This window comes from Stegostoma tigrinum, chromosome 3 (assembly GCF_030684315.1).
Source record: "Stegostoma tigrinum isolate sSteTig4 chromosome 3, sSteTig4.hap1, whole genome shotgun sequence".
NCBI classification, from domain to species: domain Eukaryota; kingdom Metazoa; phylum Chordata; class Chondrichthyes; order Orectolobiformes; family Stegostomatidae; genus Stegostoma; species Stegostoma tigrinum.
The window spans coordinates 103,446,020-103,466,189 of record NC_081356.1 but is presented as its reverse complement, the minus strand read 5'-3'; the positions used below and the strand labels follow the sequence as shown (position 1 = coordinate 103,466,189).

Genomic DNA, 20,170 nt, shown 5'->3' with positions numbered 1-20,170 from the left:
CGCATTTCCCGCGACACATCCCTCACACCCCGCCCCCGCCACAACCGCCCCAAGAGGATCCCCCTCGTTCTCACACACCACCCTACCAACCTCCGGATACAACGCATTATCCTCCGACACTTCCGCCATTTACAATCCGACCCCACCACCCAAGACATTTTTCCATCCCCACCCCTGTCTGCTTTCCGGAGAGACCACTCTCTCCGTGACTCCCTTGTTCGCTCCACACTGCCCTCCAACCCCACCACACCCGGCACCTTCCCCTGCAACCGCAGGAAATGCTACACTTGTCCCCACACCTCCTCCCTCACCCCCATCCCAGGCCCCAAGATGACATTCCACATTAAGCAGAGGTTCACCTGCACATCTGCCAATGTGGTATACTGCATCCACTGTACCCGGTGCGGCTTTCTCTACATTGGGGAAACCAAGCGGAGGCTTGGGGACCGCTTTGCAGAACACCTCCGCTCAGTTCGCAACAAACAACTGCACCTCCCAGTCGCAAACCATTTCCACTCCCCCTCCCATTCTCTTGATGACATGTCCATCATGGGCCTCCTGCACTGCCACAATGATGCCACCCGAAAGTTGCAGGAACAGCAACTCATATTCCGCCTGGGAACCCTGCAGCCATATGGTATCAATGTGGACTTCACCAGTTTCAAAATCTCCCCTTCCCCCACTGCATCCCTAAACCAGCCCAGTTCATCCCTTCCCCCCACTGCACCACACAACCAGCCCAGCTCTTCCCCCCACCCACTGCATCCCAAAACCAGTCCAACCTGTCTCTGCCTCCCTAACCGGTTCTTCCTCTCACCCATCCCTTCCTCCCACCCCAAGCCGCACCCCCAGCTACCTACTAACCTCATCCCACCTCCTTGACCTGTCCGTCTTCCCTGGACTGACCTATCCCCTCCCTACCTCCCCACCTACACCCTCTCCACCTATCTTCTTTGCTCTCCATCTTCGGTCCGCCTCCCCCTCTCTCCCTATTTATTCCAGTTCCCTCCCCCCATCCCCCTCTCTGATGAAGGGTCTAGGCCCGAAACGTCAGCTTTTGTGCTCCTGAGATGCTGCTTGGCCTGCTGTGTTCATCCAGCCTCACATTTTATTATCTTGGAATCTCCAGCATCTGCAGTTCCCATTATCTCTGGCTTCAGTGCTTTTGTAGCTTTGTCACATCCAAGTCAGAAAGTTTTGGGATCAAACCCCACTCCACAGAATATTGTACATAACCCACTTGAGCACTGGGAGGTTGCTATATCATCAGAGGTGCTGTCTTTTGAAAATTACCAAGGGGTCTTATATAAGATTGTAGAATGACAGGTGTCTTAGTATATATCTATGCATGATTTTTATCTTAGTAAATCAAGGTTATATAGTCACATCTCATTGGTGTTTCTTGGACCGTGCTATTTGCAAATTGTTTGCTTTGTTCCCTTTTTTGCACGTGACTACTTTTTAAGAATTTCTTAATTGGCTGAAAGGCATTTTGGGATATTCGGTGGTCATGGAAGATGCTTGAAAAAAAATCAACCTCTTTCTGCAAAAAGGTATTTGACCTGTCATAAACTCTACGCATTTCATTCAATCTCTGTTAAAGCTGTATGAAACTTCTTCCAAATCCTGAAGTACCATCCAGAAAAATGCCTTAATGTTAAGATCATGCAACAAATATGATCAATTATATTCCACAAAGATTCCAACATTCCACTTCCTACTGTTATAACTTTCAATTTAAGTGAACATATTTGGACATCCACATTGACTTTTTATTAATAGAAACTATTTTTGACACTTCAAACACAGAAACTGAAGGACAAGAATTTCTAAACTGAAATATTAGCAAGAGAAACTATACTTTTCATAATAGAACACTTAGGTAGAATGGTTAACAAGCAAATATTGCTTCAAATTTGAATACCTCTGGAAAATCAGAGACAGATCATCACCATCATATGTTAGCGAAAAATTACTATTTAAGCATGGTCAGTCAAATCAAATTTAATTCAATTGTTTTTACACAAACGTGCTCTTCTGCACTCACCCTTGTAGAAGCAGTTACTGCATAATTGTAGGGAGCAATTGGAGAAAAATTTATGTTTGTCACGGCACCAAACTCTTTTATTTGAACAGGACTCTGAAACAAAGATAAGATTAAGCTGTTATTGCTATTTCCATCAATGTACAGTTTCAGTGAATTTGGAGTCTTGATGGATTCCGCTGCATAAAAACATATGGTACCTCAATATTCAGTGTCATGAACAGTGGCTTTTAAATATCAAGACTGACATAACTCGCAGTTAGTATACTAAATGAACATGAAAAAATCTCACAATGAAATGTGTGATTTCACCAGAACTTAACCAGCATTTTACATTAGAGTCCAAAGTGCTGAAAAAACTGGAACTGGTGATTTTTAGGAGTGTCACAGCAAAGCATTCAGTTGTAGCTGAAAGCACTGTCATCATTGTTTGTATAATAGTGGTATTGTGGGAAATCAGATAATTGGCTTAAATGCAGAGTCTAGTTTTACAAAATCCATGAATGTTAACAATTGAACTAGAGTTTACATTAGAATGTCTGGAGACTGGAACCTGAATGGGAAGATGAGTAATGGAACAAGGATGGAAATTAATAATATGAAAGTAGAATGCAAAAGTGGAAGGTATGGGGAGAAAGGCTAATTGCAAATTGGATTGAGATACCAACAAAACTCTGTAAAACAAGTCAAACAGGCATGTCTAAAGTAATCAAATTTGAATGCATGGAGCATTTGCACTGAAGTAAATGGATTCACCAGCCCAGATAACTGTAAATGGGTACAATTGGCTTACTGTTAGGACATGGCTGCAGGATGACCAAGGATGGGAACTGAGCATCCAAGGGCATTTAATTTTTAGGAAGTTCGGTCAAAAAGGAAAAGGAGATGGGATGGCATGGATAGTGAAAGATTAATACAAGAGTGAGAAAGAGAAAGATTGATGCAGAAAATCCAGATGTGGAATCAGTCTGGGTAGAGCTTGAATACAAAAAGTTTAAAAAACATCGGTGAATGTTATCTGTAGGTTTCCAAACAGTAGTGGTAACGTGGGGAATGGTATTAAACAGAAAGAGTTGCATGCAACAATGGTGCTACAGTAATCATCGGTAACTTTAATCTACATATCGACAGGGCAAACCACATTAGCAAAAATATTATAGTGGATGAATTCCTGGTGCAAGTAAAAGACTTGTTTTAGACCAGTATATTGAGTAACAAAGTATTCAGATTTGGTTTTGTGCGATGACAAGGGTTTAATTAATAATCTTAGAGGTCCATTTAGAAAAAGGTGACCATAACATGATTAGAATTTTCATTGGATAGAAAGTGAATTAGTCCAATATGAAACTAACATCCCATATCTAAACAAAGGTATAGGACCAAGAAGATATAGGAAGTGATTTGCAATAGACAGGGTAGGGTTGACAGTGGTAAAGAGGATGCAAGAAAACTTCAAGGTGATCTAGAAAAGGTGAGTGAGTGGACGGATGGTAGGTGCAATATGATAACTAAAAAAAAACTGCAGATGGTGGAGACCAGAAACAAAAACAGAAATTGCTAGAGAAACTCAGCAGGTCTTGCAACATTGGTGTGAAGAAAACACAGTTAATGTTCTGAAGAATCATCAGGCTCAAAATGTTAATTCTGCTTTCTTCCCATAAGTGCTGCCAAAGCTGCAGAGTGTCTCCAGGAATTTCTGTTTTTGTTGCAGCTGCAATATGATGTAGATAAGGGTGAAGTTGTGCATTCCAGTAGGTGATATAGAATCGAACAGTAGGAGTTAAATGGTGATAGATTGCAAAATGTGGATGTACAAAGGGAACTTCTTACTCTTGCACCAATCTCCTAAAACAAGCATGTGGATGCAGCAAGCAGTTATGCAGGCTACAAGGAAGGCATATTGGTCTTCAGGGGAAGAGGTTTTGAGTACAGATGCAAGAAAGTCTCACAGCAGCTGTACAGGTCCTTGTCGAGACCATACCCGAAGTGATGTTTGCACTTTTGGCCTTCTTACTTAAGGAGATACATTTGCTGTAGAGGGAGTGTGGAGAAGGCTCACCAGATTGTTTCCTAAGATGGCAGATTTGTTGTATGAGGAGAGCTTGGGCCAACTCAGCCTGTATTTACTGGAGATTAGAAGAACAAGACAGCATCTCGTTGATACACAAAATTTTGACAGACTGTCTGCAGACTCTCCAAATAAACAGTAGGACATTTCAGTCACTGAATATATTTAGTAAAGAAATAGATAGATTTCTAGAGACTGACGGTATCAAGGACAACACAGGAGTATGTAATTGCAATAGCGGATCAGCCATGATCATGTTGAATGGTGCATCAGGCTCAATGGATAAACAGCCTTCTCTATCTCCTTTTTCTATTTGCACCAGCAACTATAGACTATAATATGATCATAGATAATAAAATGTGACGCTGGATGAACACAGCAGGCCAAGCAGCATCTCAGGAGCACAAAAGCTGACGTTTCGGGCCTAGACCCTTCATCAGAGAGGGGGATGGGGTGGGGGTTCTGGAATAAATAGGGAGAGAGGGGGAGGCGGACCGAAGATGGAGAGAAAAGAAAATAGGTGGAGAGTATAGGTGGGGAGGTAGGGAGGGGATAGGTCAGTCCAGGGAAGACGGACAGGTCAAGGAGGTGGGATGAGGTTAGTAGGTTGGAGATGGAGGTGCGGCTTGGGGTGGGAGGAAGGGATGGGTGAGAGGAAGAACACATTAGGGAAGCAGAGAGAGGTTGGACTGGTTTTGGGATGCAGTGGGTGGAGGGGAAGAGCTGGGCTGGTTGTGTGGTGCAGTGAAGGGAGGGGACGAACTGGGCTGGTTTTGGGATGCAGTGGGGGAAGGGGAGATTTTGAAGCTGCTGAAGTCCACATTGATACCATTGGGCTGCAGGGTTCCCAAACAGGATATGAGTTGCTGTTCCTGCAACCTTCAGGTGGCATCATTGTGGCACTGCAGGAGGCCCATGATGGACATGTCATCTAAAGAATGGGAAGGGGAGTGGAAATGGTTTGCGACTGGGAGGTGCAGTTGTCTCTGCTTCCCTAACCTGTTCTTCCTCTCACTCATCCCTTCCTCCCACCCCAAGCCGCACCTCCATCTCCTACCTACTAACCTCATCCCACCTCCTTGACCTGTCCGTCTTCCCTGGACTGACCTATCCCCTTCCTACCTCCCCACCTGTACTTTCCTCTCCACCTATCTTCTTTTCTCTCCATCTTCGGTCCGCCTCCCCCTCTCTCCCTATTTATTCCAGAACCCTCACCCCATCCCCCTCTCTGATGAAGGGTCTAGGCCCGAAAAGTCAGCTTTTGTGCTCCTGAGATGCTGCTGGGCCTGCTATGTTCATCCAGCCTCACATTTTATTATCTTGGATTCTCCAGCATCTGCAGTTCCCAGTATCACTGATACTATAATATGATCATATATTGGTTGTGCGTTTTGAACAACAAATATCATCATTTCTTATCTTACCTTGTAATTTTTCCAGTATAGCGTGTCCCTTGTGACCTTGTTCCCAAGTTTTGGGTAGTTCTGAATCACAGTTGGTTTGTAAGACGACATTGTCTTTCAATTTTCAATCGAGCAGAAATTACAGTCTTCTCTCGGGCACTGGGGAAAACAAAACATTCTTAATACAAGTTAGATTGTGGCCAGTATTGCTGTCTTACCAGGGGACTTAAATTGTCTTTTTGTAAGTTTCTTTCAACTACTACCATACAAAACTAAACATTTATAATTAACCTGACATGCTGACCAACTATCTGACTTCTGTCATCTTGAGAGTTTCTGGACATAGTTTGGAGGTCTACCATACTGTCATAAATATTGATTGTTTGGTGTACTTTTAAGCAATGTTTAATGTCAGTTTCAGCCTCTCCTTTAATTCAACAAGAATTTGGTCTACTACTGGAATTTTTACAGAAGCTCAAGTACCTACATCAAACAGTTCATCAAGAAAGAGAAGAAACTACGTTTTAAAAATGATCAGAGAAAAGGAGACAACTTCGAAAAGGATGAACCTCTTATTCATTTGGTCATTTTCACACCAGTATTAGTTGTGCTGTCAACATCTACTTATTTCTTTTGTTTCCTTAAAACCTCCTTCTGTGTGTCCCTCAATGTTATTTGTTAATCTATTTTTGTTTCTTCCTTTATATTTCTCTTTCAATTATTGCAGGGATAAGATCTTCAGGTCTTTGTTTCCAATGTCCATACTTGGCTACATTTTGCTCTTCAATTGTATTTAGCAACCATTTTGATTCCTGAATTTTTACTCTTGATCTAATTAATTTCTGTACATTTACCACCATACACACTGATGTTATAAACAACTCTATACTTAAACATGTCATAGTAAAACAAAGTCATGATGGGGAGCAGCAGAATCAAAGTAAAGTTCAAAAAAGTGCTTTTGAGGCTATGAAAAAAAGTGAAGGGATTCCAGAGATTTTAGACAGCTGAAAATATAAGATGCATTCCATTCCTGTTAACATAAATTTCTCCATAATGCAGTAACTCTCTTTCAGTTTCAAAGTTTCACAGTTGATAGGACTTGAGACCCTACATCTACCTTCAGTGGTCTTGGACATAAACACAAGATATGGAGAAATTTCTTTTCCCAGAATGTGGGAACCTTTATTGTAAGTAGTGGTTGAGGCCAGCAGTTTCAATGTTTTCAAAGGAAAATATGTTACGCATATGAAAGATAAAGCATTTGAAAGAGATGCTGAAAGGTTCAGATGATGTAGATGGAATGGGAACAGACTGATAATAGTACAATCATTAGACTAAGTAAAGTTGACGTTTCGGGTCGAGACTCTTCTTCAGAAATGGAGGAGGGGAAGGGATTGTGAAATAAATAGGGAGGGGGGAGGTAGATAGAAGATGGATAAAGGAGAAGATAGGGTGAGAGGGGAAAGACAGGTCAAAGAGGTGGGGTTAGAGCCAGTGAAGGCAAATGTAGGTGGGGAGTTAAGGAGGGGATACGTCAGTCCAGGGAGGACGGACAGGTCAAGGAGGCGGGATGAGGTTAGATGAGGGCTGAGGTTGAATCCACTTCACTAACACGTTCCACCCCAACCTTAAGTTTACCTGGACCATCTCTGACACCTCTCTCTCTTTCCTGGACCTCTCTGTCTCTATCTCTGGCATCCACCTGGGAACCAATATCCACTTTAAGCCTACCGACTCCCACAACTACCTAAAATACTTCTCCTCTCATCCACCTTCCTGTAAAAAAGCCGCCCCCTACTCCTAATTCCTTTGTCTCTGCCGCATTTGCTCCCGAGATGAGGCATTCTACTCCTGAACATCCCGGATGTCCTCTTTTTTCAAGGACTGCAACTTCCCCTCCACAGTGATCGAAAAAGCCCTCGACTGTGTCTCCTGCAACTCATCCCTCACACCCCCTATCCACAATAATACCCAAAACAGAATTCCCCCTCGTCTTCACGTACCACCTCCAAATCCAATGCATCATCCTCTGACATTTCCACCATCTGCAATCTGACCACACTACCAAAGACAATTTTCCCTCCCCACCCTTATGTGCTTTCCAGAGGGACCATTCTCTCCGGGACTCCCTTATCCGCTCCACACTCCCCTCCAACCCCACCACCCCCGGGACTTTTCCCTGCAACCGAGGCAAGTGCTACACCTGCCCCTACACCTCCCCCCTCACCCCCATCCCAGGCCCTAGGAAGACCTTCCACATCAAACAGATGTTCACCTGCACATCTGTTAATGTGATATACTGTATCCACTGTTCCCGTTGTGGCTTCCTGCACATTGGGGAAACCAAGCGGAGATTCGGGGGCCGTTTTGCGGAACACCTATGCTCGGTTCGTAACAAGCAACTGCACCGCACAGTCATGAACCATTTCAACTCTCCCCCACCACTACTCCTCGGACGACGTGTCCATTCTGGGCCTTCCATATTGCCCATGATGATGCCACCCGAAAGATGCAGGAACAGCATCTCATATTTTGCTTGGGAACCCTGCAGCCCAAGGGTGTCAATGTGGACTTCACAAGCTTCAAAATCTCCCCTGCCCTGATCACATCCCAAAACCAGCCCAGCTAGTCTCTGCCTCCCTAACCATTCCTCCCACCTCAAGCCTCACCCCTATCTCCTACCCACTTACCTCATCCCACCTCATTGACCTGTCCATCCTCCCAGGACTGATCTATCCCCTCCTTAACTCCCCACCTACATTCACCTTCACCAGGTCTAACTCCGCCTCTTTGACCTGTTTGTCTCCTCTCACCCTATCTTCTCCTTCATCCATCTTCTATCCGCCTCCCCCCTCCTTATTTATTTCAGAATACTCTTTCCCTCCCCCATTCTGAAGAAGGGTCTAGGCCCGAAGCATCAACTTTCCTGCTACGCTGATGTTGCTTGGCCTGCTGTGTTTATCCAGCTTCACATCATGTTACGTCAGATTCACCAGCGTCGGCAGTTCCTACTATCTCTCCCAATCATTAAACTTGTTTGGTCAAATTAGTTATTAATTTTTTAAAAAATGGTTATAGTGTAGGCAAGTAGGACTAGTGTAGGCAGTACAGACTAAATGGGGACAAGGGCATCTTCTGTACTTATTTTGCTTCTAATTAACCCGTTCAGAGATGTTATTACACAGCTCTGGAGCAAGTAGGACTTGAACCTAGGCTTCCCAGTTCAGGGGTAAGGACACTACCACTGTTCCACAAGAAGGACTCTTCTGTACTGTATGATTCTGATTCTATAGTTCTGATACTAACTGTTTCTTCTAAGTAGTCTTTATTACCCATTATCCAGATCGTCTACTCAAACTACTAATTCCACTTTTTTAAACACTCCCATTCAAAAGTGTTCTGAAAACTCATCATACAGACCACCTTTTAGGATACCATTTCTTAAGCCTTTTCCACCAGGACCTGTGCTCTGCTTATCTTTTTATCTATTTCCCCTGATACATAAAATACCTCTTCAAACTTTTGGTATCAAAGATGACATTTGATTGCCAGTCAGAGGTGTTACGAATCACGATTTATCAATGATATACATCACCTGTCAGGCTGTTGCACACTGATGTAACGAGAATGTCTCTTTGCAGCTTCTTGCTATGCTCCTCACAGTTCAGTATCATTAACAAACTAAGACACATCACTTTCAGTCTATTCGTCAGTCATTAATATAGTTGTTTGCACTAAGCCTTGCAGCACTCTATTAGTCATAGCCTGTTAACTTGGATGTGCCCCAATTATCCCACTCTATAAGTTAACCAATCTTCTATCCACTGCAAATAAACTACTATTTACGATGAACGAAAGCTAAATATTGGTCAAGGCACCGGGGTGGGGGTCAAAAAACCTTCCGTCCTTAACTGGAAATAGTGTAATAAGTCCTTTACATCCACGTGAGGACACGTGGGCCTCATGTTAATTGTCACATTCAAAAGACGGCACCTCCAACAGTCACGTACCAAAGTATCACCATAGATCATGTGTTCAAACATCCACAGTCAATCCATAGCTCCCTGCCTCTACGGTAAGAGTGATGGCCACTGAGTCCAAGATGGCATTTCAATGACTGAATTCACCACTAGCCTGCTGATGTTACCAGAGCAGATGTCCATCCCAAATAAATAAAGTGTCTACTCCAAGATTACCTTTATGTTGTTATTATGAAGAATAAAACAGTGCATTAAGGTACCAACACAGAAGTATTGGCAAGAATGGTTCTGGTGCTGAAGTGCTTTGCTGTTATATGTAGATTGAAGAAGCTCGAATTATTTTCCTTAGAGATTAATGGGTCAGATAGGCTGAAAAGTGCTGAACGGAGCTTAATCCTGAAATGTGAGAGGTGATGTATTTTGGGAGGATTAACGAGGCAAGAAAGTATATGATGAATGGCAAGACCCTAGGAAGTAGAGGATCAGAAGTTTGTTGATGCACATGTCCATAGATCCTTGAAGGCAGCTGCACAGATAGAGAAAATGGTTACAAAGGCATGTAGGGTACTTGCCTTTATAGTCAAAACAATGAATGCAAGATACACACAGCAGATATATGAGAACACAAACACTGCAAGTTCCCCTCAAGCCATTCACCATACTAACTTGCAATATATTGCTGCTCCTTTGCTGTCACTGGGTCTAAGTCCTGGAATTTCAACCCACCCCCCCACCAATTCCATTGTGGGTCTACCTACAGCACATGAACTGCAGTAGTTCAAGGAGGCAGTTTGCCACCTTCATGAGGACAAATAGGGGCAGACAATAAATACTGGTCTGCTTGCAATGCCTACATCGCATGAGAAAATTTTTTTTAAAAAAGCAAGAAGTTATTGATAGCATTATATATAATGTTGGCTTTTTTTGATTCCTTCACAGCATGAGAGTGTCATGTACTAAGCAGCACTTATTGCCCATCCCCAATTGTCCAGAGAACAGTTAAGAGTCAACCACATTGCAATGGGTCTGGAGTCATGTGTAGGCCAGATTGGTAAGGTTCTTCCCTAAAGGACATTAGTGAGCCAGATGGGTTTTTCCAACAATTGACAACGGATTCATGGTCACCATTAGACTCTTAATTTCAGATAGTTTTTGAATTCAAATTCTACCATCTGCCGTGACAGGAATTGAACGTGGGTCACCAGAAAGTTATCTGGGTCTCTGGATTAACAGTCCAGCAATAATACCACTAGCCATTGCCTCCCAGGCTACAGTTGGAGTATCGTATGCAATTATGGTTTCCCCGGTGTAGGAAGGACGATGGCACTCAAGAGGATGCATAAGAGATTTCTTTTTAAAATTTGCTCGTGGGATGTGAACATCACTGGCTGGGCTAGCATTTATTGTCCATCCCTACTTGCCCTTAAGATGTAGTGATGAACTGCCTTCTTGAACTGCTGCAGTCCATGTGCTGCGGACACATCCACAATGCCATTAGGGATGGAATTCCAGGATTTTGACGAAACTGAAGGAACAGCAATATATTTCCAAGTCTGCATAGCGTGTTACTTGGAGGGGAACTTGGGGTGATGATGCTGTTACCAGGTAATTAATGCCTTTATCATTCTAGATGATAGAGAATGCTGGTTTCTTGTACTGAACATGTGCAGTGGAGGAAATGGTGCTTATGGATGTAGTTCCTAACAAATGGGCCTGCCTTGTCCTAGATGGTGTCAAGGATGTTGATAGTAAGACGTTTAGTAACGATAATGCTATTCAATATCAAGGGGTGATGATTACATTGTCTCTTATTGGAGGTAGTCATTGCCTGTCATCTGAATGGCACAAATTGTTCTAAACAGATATCAGCCCAAGCTGAATATCCTTCGGGTCTTGCTGAGTTTGGAGGTGGACTGCTTCAGTATCTAAGGGGTCAGGAATAGTGCTGAACATTGTACAATCATTAGCAAACATGACCACTTCTGACCTTTGATGCAGAGGTGGTCAGTGATGAAGCAGCTGAAGATGGTTGGGGCTCAGACTCTAGCATCATGAACAGCTGCGAAATATCCTGGAGCCAAGATGACTGAGCTCCAACAAGTGAAACTATCTTCCTTTCTTCTAAGTGCAACTACAACCAGTGGACAAATTCTGCCCCACACCAATTCCCATTGATTCCAGTTGTGGTCAGGCTCATTAATGCCATGCTCGGTCAAATGTGGCCTTGACGATAGGGACAGTCACTCTCACGCCTGGAATTCAGCTCTTTTCTTCAAGTTTGGACCAAGGCTGTAATAAGATTTTTGTTGGTAAAGTGTTGGAAAAGGTTATAAGGGATAGGATTTATAATCATCTAGAAAAGAATAAATTGATTAGGGATAGTCAGCACCGTTTTGTGAAGGGAAGGTCGTGCCTCACAAACCTTATTGAGTTCTTTGAGAAGGTGACCAAACAGGTAGATGAGAGTAAACCGGTTGATGTGGTGTATATGGATTTCAGCAAGGCGTTTGATAAGGTTCCCCACAATAGGCTATTGTACAAAATGCGGAGGAATGGAATTGTGGGAGATATAGAAATTTGGATCAGAAATTGGCTTGCTGAAAGAAGACAGAGGGTGGTAGTTCCGGAAGCAAGAGATTATGGTGAAGCTGTACAAAACTCTGGTGCGGCCGCACTTGGACTATTGTGTACTGGTCAACGCGTTATAAGAAGGATGTGGAAGCTTTGGAAAGGGTGCAGAGGAGATTTACTAGGATGTTGCCTGGTGTGGAGGGAAGATCTTACAAGGAAAGGCTGAGGGACTTGAGGCTGTTTTCATTAGAGAGAAGAAGGTTGAGAGGTGACTTAATTGAAACATATAAAATAATCAGAGGGTTAGATAGGGTGCATAGGGAGAGCCTTTTTCCTAGGATGGTGACGGTGAGCACGAAGGGGCATAGCTTTAAATTGAGGGGTGAAAGATATAGGACAGACGTCAGAGGTAGTTTCTTTACTCAGAGAATAGTAAGGGAATGGAATGCTTTGCCTGCAACGGTAGTAGATTCGCCAACTTTAGGTACATTTAAGTCGTCAATGGACAAGCATATAGACGTACATGGAATAGTGTAGGTTAGATGGGCTATAGATAGGTATGACAGGTCAGCACAACATCGAGGGCCGAAGGGCCTGTACTGTGCTGTAATGTTCTATGTAAGATCAGGGAGCTGCGTAGCTCTGGCAGAACTCAAACTGGGCATCAATCAGCACGTTATTGCTGACTAAGTGCTGCTTGATAGCACTATTGATGACATCTATCATTTTACTGATGATCAATAGTAGACTGATGGGGTAGTACAAACAACAAAGAAAATTACAGCACAAGAACAGGTCCTCCGGCCCTCAAAGCCTGCGCCGATTGCCGACCTCTGTCTAAACCTGTCACATCTATTTTCTAAGGGTCTGTATCACTTTGCTCCCTGCCCATCCATGTACCTGTCCAAATATATCTTAAAAGATGCTAACGCATCCGCATCTACGACCTCCACTGGCAACGAGTTCCAGGCACCCACCACCCTCTGCATAAAGAACTTTCCACATATATCACCCATAAATTTTTCCCCTCTCACTTTGAACTCATGACCCCTAGTAATTGAGTCCCCCACTCTGGGAAAAAGCTTCTTGCTATCCACCTCCTCTATACTCATGATTTTGTAGACCTCAATCAGGTCCCCCCTCAATCTCCATCTTTCTAATGAAAATAATCCTAATCTATTCAACCTTTCTTCATAGCTAGCACCCTCCATACCAGACAACATCCTGGTGAACCTCCTCTGCACCCTCTCCAAAGCATCCACATGTTTTTGGTAATTAGGTGACCTGAACTGTACACAGTATTCCAAATGTGGTCAAACCAAAGTCTTATACAACTGTAAGATAATAAAATGTGAGGCTAGATGAACACAGCAGGCCAAGCAGCATCTCAGGAGCACAAAAGCTGACGTTTCGGGCCTAGACCCTTCATCAGAGCTCTGATGAAGGGTCTAGGCCCGAAACGTCAGCTTTTGTGCTCCTGAGATGCTGCTTGGCCTGCTGTGTTCATCCAGCCTCACATTTTATTATCTTGGAATCTCCAGCATCTGCAGTTCCCATTATCTCTTATACAACTGTAACTGTAATTGACCACATTGGATTTGTCCTGCTTTTTATGTACAGAACATATCTGGACAATTTTCCACATTGCCAGGCAGATGCCAGTGTTGTAGCTGTACTGAAGCTGCTTGGTTAGTTCTATTGCAAGAACGTTCATCAGGATGTTGCCTCAGCTGGAGCAATTCAGCAATGAAGAAATATGTGATGGGTGGGATTGCTTAGTTAGATGGCTTGGCATAATGTTCAGGTAGAGTGCACACACCCAGTCTGATTGAGGTATACAAAGTTCGAATTGGCAGAAATGTGACAGATTAGGAGAAACTTTTCTCCTTGGTATAGGGGTCAATAAGCAGGGGCAGAATTTTAAAGTATGGAGCAGAAGGCTTAGCATAGATTTGAGGACTTTTTTTCACACCCAGAAGGTCAGCGGTGTCTGGAACTCATTGCCTAAAGGATGATAGAGAGAAGAACTCTCAACACGTTGAAGTTGTATCGAGATGACAACTTGAACTGTCATAGCATACAGGGGTCCAGGCTAAGTGCTGGGAAAGGAAAATGGGATTAAAAAGAAGCATGTTTAATGCCTAACACAGACAGATTGGGCCAAAGGGCCCCTTCTCGCTCTGCAAAAACTCTACGAATCTATAAAAAAGAGATCCTAAAATTTAGCCAGACAGAAACTGTTCCCATCTGCAGGACGTCGGAGAATGAGAAAAGAATCCAAAAAATGAGCTTTCAGAAATAAAATACAGTGAGATTCTGTAATGCACGCTGAAGTGAGTGCACGCAGATTCAACCCATTGCCTAGCCACGGGGAAAAGGTTTGAAATGGGCCACACCACCCCACACGCTGCTTGACACGATCTTAAGGCAACTCCAGCGCCAGCGACCGGGCTCGCGAGATCCCTGCAACCGCTTATCACGCAAGGCCATTCGAACGACGCCCAGCTTCTTTCAAACACTAACCGTCAGCAGCACCCTGCTCACGCCGTCACTCACGCGGCTCCACTGACTGCTCTTCACCACCACCGACCGGCCACCATGTCACCCTTCACGTCACTTCCGCCCCTCACAAATCAACATTATCTGCACTAACTGACAGACGCCAGTGTTTGATGCCTGTTTCTGTCTGAAAGAATCAAATGGATTCTTCTTTTCAAAGCCCCACCACTTTTCACGTTCAAGCCGTTGGAAGCATAAGATGAGACCTCTGGCTTAGCTGAGCCGGCGTTTTCAACTTGATGGGGGAAATGGTGCCCCGCACAAAGATGGCGCTCAGAAGCTACGTGTTTTTGATAAAAAGCGCTGGATATTCTCAACAAAACATCCGTCCGCAGAACAAGAAAGAAACTTAATGCTTCAGGCGATGAGTTTTTGTCGCTGTTCTTTTATCTAAAAAAAACTTGGCCCTTTCCTGTCAGAAGAGACTGGTGCAAATTTTGAACAAACTTTATCGACACTGAAGCCAGGCTTCATGGGATAGGGAAGAGGAATCCGAGACTGGCGATGCCATTTAAACAGTGGACCTTTAGGTTGGGTCGATCCTCAAAGGTAAGTAGTAGTATTTAAAAACAAAAATCACATCGGCTTTTGTTACTTTCCGTACCGTAAATTTGAACAGCTAGCTGGTCCGTTCAGCAGCCCTGTAGTAGATGTATTTTTGAACCCATAGGCGTCCTATATCAGTATGTCTTGAAATCAGACGTGTGGTTATACATTGAGAGGGGGGCCTAAGTTGATGCAGAGCTGTAAGGAAACGGGGAGTTAGTGTTACACCTACATTGGTGCAAAGAATATTTGGGAGAGGTCTATTCATAAATCTGAAAATAGCTTCGGTACGTGTTTTCAAACTTTTGTACCTCCTGCCCGACGGAAGAGGGTGGATGAGACTATAACGGGGATAGGAAGAGTCTTTGATGAAAAGGGTCCAGACTCGAAACGTCAGCATTCCTGCTCCTCTGCTACTCGCCCTGCTGTGTTCATCCAGCTCTACACCTTGTTATCTCAGAGGATCTTGTGAGCCCGCATTGATAATTCGCTGGATAGACATCTTCAGGTCCAGATAAAAACTGAAAGAACTGAAAATTGTGTAAATCAGAAACAAAAATAGATTGCTGGAAAAGTTCAGCAGGTCTGTCAGCATCTGTGGAGAAAAGTCAGTTAATGTTTTGGGTTGAGTGACCCTTCCTCTGATTTCTGTTTCCAGATCCAGGTTGGACTTAACCCATTGGAGGGTGCTGCTCTGGCTCCATGTATGGTTCCATGTGTGTCTGCACCTGAATGGCCCTTAAGCTAGCCCATGCTGTATCCATGCTGTCTCTTTGCAAAAGCTCTGTAACTAGTTCCTCTTCTGCCTGTTTCCCATAGCCTGACCAGTGTTTTCCCTTCAGGCATTCATCTCAGATTCCTGATCACGGAATCACTGAATTGTTTTGGTGCAGGAGAAGGCCATTTGACTGATTGTGACTCCTCATACCCCAGCATGTTGTTTCTGTTCAAATAATCATCCTGTGCCCTCTTGAATGCTTGAATTGAATCTACTTCCCCCATACTCCCAAGCAGGGCATTTTCAAACCCTACCATTTGCTGTTTTCTCACTTCACGTTTGCTTCTTTTGAAAAACATTTGGAAACTGTCACATAGTTTCTCAATTCTTTTATGAGCAGGAAGAACTTTTCCTAACTACTCTGTTGAGACCCTTCATGATCTTGAAAACTTGCATCAATCTCCCCTCAGCCTCATTAACCATTACTCTTTGTTTCCTATAACTGAGCTAATTTTGTATCCATATTGCTACTGTCAATTTCATCCCTGTTCCAATGCTATCTGCCTCTCCCAGCATTTTGTGCGCCCTGGCATTATTTTCTAAAAATCTTTCCTGGTTCCAACATTTCTACTGATTGAATTTAAACCCTCCAAAGTAGCTCTAGAAAAGACCCTGAAAGGAACTCGCTCCCAGTCCCAGTCCTGTTCAGGTGCACTTTGTACAGGTGCCATCTCTCCTGAGCCAGTCCCAAGCATCTAGACCCATCCTTCCTGCACCATGTTTCCAGCCACATGTTCATCTGTCTGATTTTCCTATTTCTGTGCTCACTTGCACGTGGTGCTGGGAGTAATTTAACAATTACCACTTTATAAGTACTGTTTGCAAGCCTTCTACCCAGCTCCTTAAATTCTGATTGCAGGATCCTCCTTCCTACCAATGCTGTTAGTACAAAAATGGACCATGACCTCTGGCTGTTCGCTTTCCCTTAAAAGAATGTCCTGCAACCATTCTGTGACTACCTTGACCATTGCACCAAAGCAGCAACACACCACCTGGAGCCACATTGCAGAAACACCTGTCTGTTCCCCTATCGAAAGAATCCTCTTTGCATACTGCCTTTCCACTCGTCTTACCCTCTTGTACAGCTGTTGCACCCTTGGTTCCATGGGCTTGGCTCTACATGTATCCTACTAAGGATCCATTGCCTCACCAACATGTGGAACAGAAATATAGTTGGTAAATAAGACCTCTGGGGATTCCAGCACTTGCAGCCTGTTTTCCTTGGACTGTCTGGCAATCACCCAATCGATATCTGCCTATTTGCCCTAACTTTATGTGGCCACCTCTTGATGGACTTCAGCAAAACATTTGACAAGTTTCCACATGGTAGTCAGGTTACTAAAGTTAAATCACGTGGGATTGGGAGGAGCCAGCCAAATAGATACAAAATTGGCTTGAAGTTAGGAGACAGAGGATGGTGGTGAAAGAACGTTTTTTTTAGACTGAAGGCCGACGACCAGTGGTATGCCGCAAGGTTTAGTGTTGAGTCCACTGCTTTTTGTCATTTATGTAAATGATTTGGATATGAAATTTTGGTGATATCGTTAGTAAGTTTACAGATGACACCAAAATAGATGGTGTAGTGGACAGTGAAGAAGATTATCTCAGAGTACAACGGGACCTTGATGAGCTGTGCCAATGATCTGTGGAGTGGCAGATGGAATGTAATTTAGATAAATGTGAGGTATTGCATTTTGGTAAGGCAAACCAGGCAGGATTTTTTCAGTTAACGGTAGGTCCCTGGGGAGTATTGCCAAACAGAAACCTTGAGGGTGCAAATGCATTGTTCCTTGAAAGTGGAATTGCAGGAAGGCAGGATGGTGAAGAAGGTATTTGGCACACTTGCCTTCGCTGGTCATAACTTTGAGTGGAGGAGTTGCGATGTTATGTTGTGACTGTACAGGACATTGCTGAGGCCACTTTTGGAATACTGCATACAGTTCTGGTTGCCTTCTAAAGGATGGATGTTGTTAAATTTGGTGGGTGCAGAAAGGATTTACAAGGATGTTTCTGGGGCAGGAGGGTTTGAGCTACAGGGAGAGTCTGAATAGTGTGGGGCTTCTTTTCCTTGGAGTGTCAGAGACTGAGAGGTGCCCTTTATAGAGGTTTATAAAATCATGAGGGGCATAGATAGGGTGAATAACCAAGGTTTTTTTTCCCCTAGGGTGGGGGAGTCCAAAACTGGAGGACCTAGGCTTAAGATGAGAGGGGAAAAATTTTTAAAGGACTTGGGGCGGAGGAATGTAACTTTTTTGCACAGTTGTTGGTGCATGTATGGAGCAATCTGCCAGAGGAAGTGGTGGGAGTGGGTACAATTCCGACATTTAAAAGGCTTCTGTATAAGTGTGTGAATAGGAAGGTTTAGAGGGATTTGGGCCAAATGTTGACAAGTTGGCCAAGGTCAGATTGGTGTGGATGAGTTGGACTGAAGCATCTGTTTCCATGTTCTATGACTCTCTTGCAATGTCTCTATGTAGTTCTTTGCTTTGTGGGTGTACCCCAGTGACTCTGACCACTGTTCAAGCTCTGAAACCTGGAGCTTGAACTTGTACAACTGATGATACTTTCTGCATATCAACTTGTCTAAATCACAAGAAATGCTTATGACTTCACATATGCCACAGGAGGCTTCCCGCTTGGCCGAGCTTTTAGTTACTTTAACTTTAACCTTACCATTTGTATTACAAACTGAAGATGTGTAGAAAGTACCCTTCAGCTTTGCTCACTAATCAGTTGCTTCTCATGTGTCTGTAAGGTTTTACTTCACCTTTGCTAGTTTAGAAGAAGAAACCAGAAACTATTTATGTTCCACACAGGCTACGAGGGGTTTTACAAGTTAACAGATGCTCAGGATATCATGATGGAAAGGCCTTAGATATTGGCCTATCTCTTTTTATCCTCATATTTTTACCAAAAATGTACTTTGTTCATAAATTATCCATAAGCTCATTGTTCAACAGCTCAAATCAGAGCTTGTAGAAAATGTAATTTTAAAAATCACGTTTTATTTGAGCATTGCACTCTTGGGTGCCCTCAACCAAAAGCCAAAATTGGAACGTTTTACCAATATGACCAGAAAATGTATACATTTTAAGATAAGTTATGAGGAGTCTATAAGTTAATACATTAGGTCCGAGATGCACTGGAAGATCAATGTATTTCAGGCAGATGAAAGAGCATCTTTCACGTGTATCTCTCTCTAGACTTTTTCAAGGCACGTTCCGAAGAATGTGTCAGTGGTCTTTTCATTTCTCCTCTCATTTATTTTCATTTTAAAAATATATTTTATTCACAAAAGTAATCCATAAGTACATATGAAGATTCTAAATCAGTTCTGGGCAATCTTTGCAAGGCAGAAAAAACAAATAAAACATTGGAATTTTGACATTTCTCAGAGCTTCTCTACAGTTGCAAAGAAAAAAAGCATTTTATACTTGAGCATGAAACAATTTATGTTCATTTTGATGCACCGAGAAGGTATGGCAACTGACGGACCCTTGTTGTACTTTGACAGAAAGACCTTATGGTGGTCTTGGCACTGTGCCTTGGCAGCAGCTGCATGAAACTTCAGTGCATCCCTCAGCACATAGTCCTGGACCTTGGAACAGTCAGCAACATGTAATTGAGTTCAAATCTCTACACTAGAAGACCAACAAGTTTCGGGCAGACCAAAGATCATCTTTCACCAAGTTGGTGGTCCTCCGGCGCAGTCAATGTTTGCCTCTCTGTGTCCAGTATTGCACAGAGCCCTATATCACGGAGTTGCTGGGACAAACCTTGACAAAAACCACTACGTCTCTCTCCAGACCTTCTTTGTAAAAGCACATTCCAGAAGGAGATGTGTGACCGTCTCTTCACTCACGGAGCTGCTTCAAGGGCAGCATGCGGTGGTGTATAGAGACTAATGGCATAAATTGGCAGAACCTTGGTTTATTATCCAAAAGGTTGGTTAATTGACATATAACCTATAAGTCGATTTAAAGGCACGTAAAAACAATTCTGGAATATTACCAGTCTTTCTGCTGATACAGAAACTTTGCATTATTGGACTGAGACATCAACCTATATCTGTGCTGTCAAGATTTGGACTGGTACGGGATTTCACAAACTTCTGACTCAATGGTAAGAGTTCTACTAAATGAACTGATGACTGCTAATTTCGTATATCTTGCATTGTCTTCATGGTATTCTTTAAATTGTTAGATTCAAGTGTTCAAA

General features: G+C 43.3%; 2 protein-coding genes across 3 annotated transcripts in view; one reads left to right on the top strand and one right to left on the bottom strand.

The window, feature by feature from the left end:
- Positions 1-14,769, bottom strand: part of utp15 (UTP15 small subunit processome component) — a 37,079-nt gene extending 22,310 nt beyond the window's left edge. The window contains exons 1-3 of the mRNA XM_059644797.1: positions 14,593-14,769; positions 5,537-5,674; positions 2,048-2,140 (exon numbers count right to left, since the gene is read on the bottom strand). Of these exons, the coding sequence (XP_059500780.1) occupies positions 2,048-2,140; positions 5,537-5,626 (183 nt within the window). The 5' untranslated portion in view covers positions 5,627-5,674; positions 14,593-14,769. The remainder of the gene's footprint in view (positions 1-2,047; positions 2,141-5,536; positions 5,675-14,592) is intronic.
- Positions 14,759-20,170, top strand: part of ankra2 (ankyrin repeat, family A (RFXANK-like), 2) — a 32,472-nt gene continuing 27,060 nt past the window's right edge. The window contains exons 1-2 of one of the 2 annotated variants that reach the window (XM_048527087.2): positions 14,759-15,177; positions 19,467-20,074. The gene's annotated coding sequence lies outside the window, so the exon portion shown is untranslated. The remainder of the gene's footprint in view (positions 15,178-19,466; positions 20,075-20,170) is intronic. The other variant, XM_048527086.2, reaches the window with a different exon arrangement.